At 38.2% G+C, this 8943-nt stretch overlaps 1 protein-coding gene across 1 annotated transcript; it reads right to left on the reverse strand.

Annotated features, from left to right (window-relative positions):
- Positions 1-7673: 7673 nt before the first annotated feature.
- LOC129033149 (olfactory receptor 2M5-like) lies at positions 7674-8612 on the reverse strand. Its single transcript, XM_054481224.1, is given in 1 exon segment — positions 7674-8612. A coding segment is annotated over 1 exon segment (939 nt).
- Between the last annotated feature and the right edge of the window lie 331 nt (positions 8613-8943).

Genomic DNA, 8943 nt, shown 5'->3' on the forward strand with positions numbered 1-8943 from the left:
GTAGGGGCCAATATTCAACATTCTTAAAGAATTTTCAACCCAGAATTTCATATCCAGCCAAACTAATCTTCATAAGTGAAGGAGAAATAAAATACTTTACAGACAAGCAAATGCTGAGAGATTTTGTCACCACCAGGCCTGCCCTAAAAGAGCTCCTGAAGGAAGCGCTAAACATGGAAAGGCACAACCGGTACCAGCCACTGCAAAATCATACCAAAATGTAAAGACCATCGAGACTAGGAAGAGACTGCATCAACTAACGAGCAAAATAACCAGCTAACATCATAATGACAGGATCAGATTCACACATAACAATATTAACTTTAAATGTAAATGGACTAAATCCTCCAATTAAAAGACACAGACTGGCAAATTGGATAAAGACTCAAAACCCATCAGTGTGCTGTATTCAGGAAACCCATCTCACGTGCAGAGACACACATAGGCTCAGAATAAAAGGATGGAGGAAGATCTACCAAGCAAATGGAAAACAAAAAAAGGCAGGGGTTGCAATCCTAGTCTCTGATAAAACAGACTTTAAACCAACAAAGATCAAAAGAGACAAAGAAGGCCATTACATAATGGTAAAGGGATTAATTCAACAAGAAGAGCTAACTATCCTAAATATATATGCACCCAATACAGGAGCACCCAGATTCATAAAGCAAGTCCTGAGTGACCTACAAAGAGACTTAGACTCCCACACATTAATAATGGGAGACTTTAACACCCCACTGTCAACATTAGACAGATCAACGAGACAGAAAGTCAACAAGGATACCCAGGAATTGAACTCAGCTCTGCACCAAGCGGACCTAATAGACATCTACAGAACTCTCCACCCCAAATCAACAGAATATACATTTTTTTCAGCACCACACCACACCTATTCCAAAATTGACCATATACTTGGAAGTAAAGCTCTCCTCAATAAATGTAAAACAACAGAAATTATAACAAACTATCTCTCAGATCACAGTGCAATCAAGCTAGAACTCAGGATTAAGAATCTCACTCAAAACCGCTCAACTATGTGGAAACTGAACAACCTGCTCCTGAATGACTACTGGGTACATAACGAAATGAAGGCAGAAATAAAGATGTTCTTTGAAACCAACGAGAACCAAGACACAACATACCAGAATCTCTGGGATGCATTCAATGCAGTGTGTAGAGGGAAATTTATAGCACTAAATGCCCACAAGAGAAAGCAGGAAAGATCCAAAATTGACACCCTAACATCACAATTAAAAGAACTAGAAAAGCAAGAGCAAACACATTCAAAAGCTAGCAGAAGGCAAGAAATAACTAAAATCAGAGCAGAACTGAAGGAAATAGAGACACAAAAAACCCTTCAAAAAATAAATGAATCCAGGAGCTGGTTTTTTGAAAGGATCAACAAAATTGATAGACCGCTAGGAAGATTAATAAAGAAAAAAAGAGAGAAGAATCAAATAGATGCAACAAAAAATGATAAAGGGGATATCACCACCGATCCCACAGAAATACAAACTACCATCAGAGAATATTACAAACACCTCTACGCAAATAAACTAGAAAATCTAGAAGAAATGGATAAATTCCTCAACACATACACCCTCCCAAGACTAAACCAGGAAGAAGTTGAATCTCTGAATAGACCAATAACAGGAGCTGAAATTGTGGCAATAATCAATAGCTTACCAACCAAAAAAAGTCCAGGACCAGATGGGTTCACAGCCGAATTCTACCAGAGGTACAAGGAGGAGCTGGTACCATTCCTTCTGAAACTATTCCAATCAATAGAAAAAGAGGGAATCCTCCCTAACTCATTTTATGAGGCCAGCATCATCCTGATACCAAAGCCTGGCAGAGACACAACAAAAAAAGAGAATTTTAGACCAATATCCTTGATGAACATTGATGCAAAAATCCTCAATAGAATACTGGCAAACAGAATCCAGCAGCACATCAAAAAGCTTATTCACCATGATCAAGTGGGCTTAATCCCTGGGATGCAAGGCTGCTTCAATATACGCAAATCAATAAATGTAATCCAGCATATAAACAGAACCAAAGACAAAAACCACATGATTATCTCAATAGATGCAGAAAAGGCCTTTGACAAAATTCAACAACCCTTCATGCTAAAAACTCTCAATATAAATTAGGTATTGATGGGACGTATCTCAAAATAATGAGCTATTTATGACAAACCCACAGCCAATATCATACTGAATGGGCAAAAACTGGAAGCATTCCCTTTGAAAACTGGCACAAGACAGGGATGCCCTCTCTCACCACTTCTATTCAACACAGTGTTGGAATTTCTGGCCAGGGCAATTAGGCAAGAGAAGGAAATAAAGGGTATTCAATTAGGAAAAGAGGAAGTCAAATTGTCCCTGTTTGCAGATGACATGATAGTATATCTAGAAAACCCCATTGTCTCAGCCCAAAATCTCCTTAAGCTGATAAGCAACTTCAGCAAAGTCTCAGGATACAAAATCAATGTACAAAAATCACAAGCATTCTTATACATCAATAACAGACAAACAGAGAGCCAAATCATGAGTGAACTCCCATTCACAATTGCTTCAAAGAGAATAAAATACCTAGGAATCCAACTTACAAGGGATGTGAAGGACCTCTTCAAGGAGAACTACAAACCACTACTCAAGGAAATAAAAGAGGATACAAACAAATGGAAGAACATTCCATGCTCATGGGTAGGAAGAATCAATATCGTGAAAATGGCCATCCTTCCCAAGGTAATTTACAGATTCAATGCCATCCCCATCAAGTTACCAATGACTTTCTTCACAGAATTGGAAAAAACTACTTTAAAGTTCATATGGAACCAAAAAAGAGCCCGCATCGCCAAGTCAATCCTAAGCCAAAAGAACAAAGCTGGAGGCATCACACTACCTGACTTCAAACTATACTACAAGGCTACAGTAACCAAAACAGCATGGTACTGGTACCAAAACAGAGATATAGATCAATGGAACAGAACAGAGCCCTCAGAAATAATGCCACGTATCTACAACTATCTGATCTTTGACAAACCTGACAAAAACAAGAAATGGGGAAAGGATTCCCTATTTAATAAATGGTGCTGGGAAAACTGGCTAGCCATATGTAGAAAGCTGAAACTGGATCCCTTCCTTACACCTTATACAAAAATCAATTCAAGATGGATTAAAGACTTAAATGTTAGACCTAAAACCATAAAAACCCTAGAAGAAAACCTAGGCATTACCATTCAGGACATAGGCATGGGCAAGGACTTCATGTCTAAAACACCAAAAGCAATGGCAACAAAAGCCAAAATTGACAAATGGGACCTAATTAAAATAAAGAGCTTCTGCACAGCAAAGGAAGCTACCATCAGAGTGAACAGGCAACCTACAGAATGGGAGAAAATTTTCGCAACCTACTCATCTGACAAAGGGCTAATATCCAGAATCTACAATGAACTCCAACAAATTTACAAGAAAAAAACAAACAACCCCATCAAAAAGTGGGCGAAGGACATGAACAGACACTTCTCAAAAGAAGACATTTATGCAGCCAAAAAACACATGAAAAAATGCTCACCATCACTGGCCATCAGAGAAATGCAAATCAAAACCACAATGAGATACCATCTCACACCAGTTAGAATGGCAATCATTAAAAAGTCAGGAAACAACAGGTGCTGGAGAGGATGTGGAGAAATAGGAACACTTTTACACTGTTGGTGGGACTGTAAACTAGTTCAACCCTTGTGGAAGTCAGTGTGGTGATTCGTCAGGGATCTAGAACTAGTAATTCCATTTGACCCAGCCATCCCATTACTGGGTATATACCCAAAGGACTATAAATCATGCTGCTATAAAGACACATGCACACGTATGTTTATTGCAGCATTATTCACAATAGCAAAGACTTGGAACCAACCCAAATGTCCAACAATGATAGACTGGATTAAGAAAATGTGGCACATATACACCATGGAATACTATGCAGCCATAAAAAATGATGAGTTCAAGTCCTTTGTAGGGACATGGATGAAATTGGAAATCATCATTCTCAGTAAACTATCACAAGAACAAAAAACCAAACACCGCATATTCTCACTCATAGGTGGGAATTGAACAATGAGAACACATGGACACAGGAAGGGGAACATCACACTTCGGGGACTGTTGTGGGGTTGGGGGGAGGAGGGAGGGATAGCATTGGGAGATATACCTAATGCTAGATGACGAGTTGGCGGGTGCAGCACACCAGCATGGCACATGTATGCATATGTAACTTACCTGCACGTTGCGCACATGTACCATAGAGCCTAAAGTATAATAATAATAATAATAATAATGATAATAAAATAAATAAAAATAAATAAATAAAAAAAAGAAAAGAAAAGAAAATGTGGCACATATACACCATGGAATACTATGCAGCTATAAAAAATGATGAGTTCATGTCCTTTTTAGGGACATGGATGAAGCTGGAAACCATCATTCTCAGCAAACTATTGCAAGGACAAAAAACCAAACACCGCATGTTCTCACTCATAGGTGGGAATTGAACAATGAGAACTTGGACACAGGAAGGGGAACATCACACACCGGGGCCTGTTGTGGGGTTGGGGGAGGGGTGAGGGATAGCATTAGGAGATATACCTAATGTAAATGACGAGTTAATGGGTGCGGCACACCAGCATGGCACATGTATACATATGTAACAAACCTGTACTTTGTGCACATGTACCATGGAACTTAAAGTATAATAAAAAATATATATATATAAAAAAAAAAAAAAAAAAAAAAACTGCCTACACAAAAAAAGTCCGGGACCTGATTCACAGCTGAATTCTATCAGACATTCAAAGAAGAATTAGTACCAATCCTATTGACACTATTCCAAAAGATAAAGAGGGAATCCTCTCTAAATTATTCTATAAAGTCACTATCACCCTAATACCAAAAGCAGGGGTGCACACAACAAAAAACAGAAAACTACAAATCAATATCCCTGATGAATATAGATGCAAAAATCCTCAAAAATACGGCCAAACTGAATCCAACAGCATGTCAAAAAGATAATCCACCATGATCAAGAAGGTTTCATACCAGGAATGGAGGGATGGTTTAACATAAGTCAATAAATGTGATACACCACGTAAACAGAATTAAAAACAAATATCATGCGATCATCTATCTCAATAGACACACACAAAAAAAACTGACACAATCCAGCATCCCTTTACAATTAACACCCTAAGAAAAATTAGCATAGAAGGGACATACCTTAAGATAATCAAAGCTATCTACAACAAATTCACAGCCAACATTATACCAAATGGAAAAAAGTTGAAAGCATTTCCCCTGAGAACTAGAACAAGAAAAGGATGCCCATTTTCACCACTTCTATTCAACATAGTACTGAAAGTCCTACCTAGAGCAATCAGACAAGAGAAAGATATAAAGGGCATTCAAATTGGTTAAAAGGAAGTAGAACTGTTGCTGTTTGCTGATGATATAATTGTATACCTAGAAAACCCTAAAGATGCATCCAAAAAGCTCCTAGAACTGGTAAATAAATTCAGCAAAGTTTCAGGATACCAAATTAATGTACACAAATCAGTAGTTCTGCTGTACACCAACAGCGAACAAGCTGAGAATCAAATCAAGAACTCAACACATTTTACAATAGCTGCAAAAACAACAATAACAACAAGAACAAAAAACCTTAGGACTATACCTAACCAGGGACGTGAAAGACCTCTACAGTGAACATTACAAAACACGGCTGAAAGAAATCATTGACAATACACACAAATGGAAACACATCTCATGCCCAGGGATGGTAAAATCAGTAGTGTGAAAATGACAATACTTCCAAGAGCAGTCTATAAATTCCATGAAATTCCCATCAAAGTGCCACCATCAATCTTCACAGAACTAGAAGAAACAATCTTGAAATGAATATGGAGCCAAAAAAGAGCCTGCATAGCCAAAGCAAGACTAAGCAAAAGAACAAATCTGGAGACATCATATTAACTGACTTCAGACTATACTATAAAGGCATAGTCATCAAAACAACATGGTACTGGTATAAAAATAAGCACATAGATCAATGGAACTCAATAGAGAACCCAGAAATAAAGTCAAATACAGCCAACTGTTCTTCAACAAGGCAAACCAAAACATAAAGTGGGGAAAGGACAAGGTATTCAACAAATGGTGCTGGAATAATTAAAAAGCCACATGTAGGAGAATGAAAGTGGATCCTCATCTCTCACCTTATACAAAAATCAACTCAAGATGGATTAAGGACTTACACCTAAGGCCTGATGCCATAAAGATTATAGAAGATTACATCAGAAACACCCTCGTAGACATTGGCTTAGGAAAAGACTTCATGACCAAGAACCCAAAAGCAAATGTGACAAAAACAAAAATAAATAGATGTGACTTAATTAAACTAAAAAGCTTCTGCACAGCAAAAGATACAATCAGGAGAGTTACAGACAACCCACAGAGTGGGAGAAAATCTTCACAGTCTATTCATTTGATGAAGGAATAATTTCCAGAATCTACAAAGAACTCCAACAAATCAGCAAGAAAAAAAAATTCCATCAAATAGTGGGCTAAGGGACATGAATAGACCATTCTCAAAAGAAAATATACAAATGGCCAACAAGCATATGGAAAAATGCTGGACATCACTAATTATCAGGGAAATGCAAATCAAAACCACAATGTGATACCACCTCAGTCCTGCAAGAATGGCCAAAATCAAAAAATCAAAAAAAAAATATATGTTGGCAGGATGTGCTGAAAAGGGAACATTTTTACACTCTTGGTGGGAATGTAAACTAGTACAACCACTATGGAAAACACTGTGAAGATGAAAACACTGTGAAGATTCCATAAACAACTAAAGGTAGATTTACCATTTGATCCAGAAACACCACTACTAGGTGTATACCCAGAGGAAAAGAAGTCATTATACAAAAAAAGTACTTGCACACACATGATTATAGCACAAAAATTTGCAATTGCAAAAATATGGAACTAACCCAAAAGCTCATCAATCAACAAGTGAATAAAGAAAAGGTGTTTTATATATATATACCATGGAATACTATCAGCCAAAAAATGGAAAAAATAATAGCATTTTGCAGAAACCAAGATAGAATAGGAGACTATTATTCTAAGTGAAGTAATGAAGAAATGGAAAACCAGACATTGAATACTGTCACTCATATCTGGGAGCCAGGCTATGAGACACCAAGGCATAAGAATGATACATTGGACTTTGGGGACCTGGAGAAAAGGTAGGGGTGAAGAGGGATTAAAGAAAAAACATTGAGTACAGCGAACACTGCTTGGGTGATGGATGAACCAAAATCTCAGAAATCACCACTAAAGAACTTATTCATGTTACCAAACACTATCTGTTCCCCAAAAACCTATTTAAATAAAAAAATTTAATAAACTTTAATGTCGTTATTGAAAATGCCTTATATTGTAGTAACAACCGAATTGAATATAAAACAAGAAATATTTAAAATAGTTTATCTGAAATAGATTATATAGGTGCCCATTTATATACGAAATGAAAGCTATTTTGAGGACTTAATGGAAAAAAAGGGACATTTAAAAGAATTTAGCAGACAGCAAAGCATAAAGTTTACAAAGTACTCACTCTCTACACTTGCCCTTTCCTAACACTTTCCTGAATGCTCTGGTCACCTCCTTGTTGCGGAGGCTGTAGATGAGGGGATTCAGCATGGGAGTGAGGATGGTGTAGAATACAGACACCATCTTGTCCTGTGTAGGGGAGCGATCAGATGTGGGCCGTATGTACATGAACAAAGCTGCTCCATAGTACATTCCCACCACCATGAGGTGAGAGGAACAGGTCGTGAAAGCTATCCGACGACCCTCTCCAGATCCCATGTGAATGACAGCCAGAATAACTTGAGCATAGGAAGCGATGATGATTGCAACAGGAAAAACAATCATTACTATACAGCAGATGAAAAGAACCTTTTCAAATATTGATGTGTCATTGCATGAGAGGATTAGTATGGAAGGGAACTCACAGAAGAAGTGGGCTATTTCCCGAGACCCACAGTAGGAGAAGGAAAATGTCGCTGCAGCATCAATGATTCCATCCGTAGAGCCCAGGATCCAGGAGAAGGCAGTCATAAGTCCACAAATTTTGGGTCTCATGAGATTGGTTTATCTTAGAGGGTGGCAAATGGCAGTGTAGCGGTCATAAGCCATAACAGCCAACAGAAAGCATTCGGAGCCAAGCAGTGATACATACAAGAAAATTTGTGTGGCACAGCCAGCCACAGAAATGGACTTGCTGCCAGACAAGTAGTTGAAGGCCATCTTGGGTACGGTGGTGCAGATGAGCATGAGGTCCATGAGGGACAGTTGACTGAGGAGGAAGTACATGGGGGTGTGGAGCTGGGTGTCCAGGTAGATGAGGAGAACCATGACAGAGTTTCCCATGGAGGCCACTGAAAAGATTGCCAGGACCAGAAAGAAGAGGAAGGTGTGGGTGGGGCTGTGACTGAAGATTCCCAGGAGGATGAAGTCAGAGTTGAAGGTCTGATTCACCCATGCCATGACGAATGTGCCTTTTACCTAGTAACACAAAACCAGTTCACTGATTTGGTAAAACTTTACCCAGTACCTTATAAAGCATGTGACTGTGGTAAATTTTGCAGGTCAGTGATCAATACAGCATGACCAGAAGTAAGAAACTAAAAGTTCAAAAAGTATAGAATCAGAACAAAATGTGTTCTTTCAGCACTGCCTCACTGATAAAATTATGGAGCCTGTCCTAAGTTTCTCTTCAGAATGTCCTTTTTCTCAACTGAAATATTAGAATAACAATATTTAATACATTATTGATGGAGTTTTCCAAAAAGAATATGTCTCCAAAGCAAACAGATAC

This window comes from Pongo pygmaeus, chromosome 1 (genome assembly GCF_028885625.2).
Source record: "Pongo pygmaeus isolate AG05252 chromosome 1, NHGRI_mPonPyg2-v2.0_pri, whole genome shotgun sequence".
Lineage (NCBI taxonomy): Eukaryota > Metazoa > Chordata > Mammalia > Primates > Hominidae > Pongo > Pongo pygmaeus.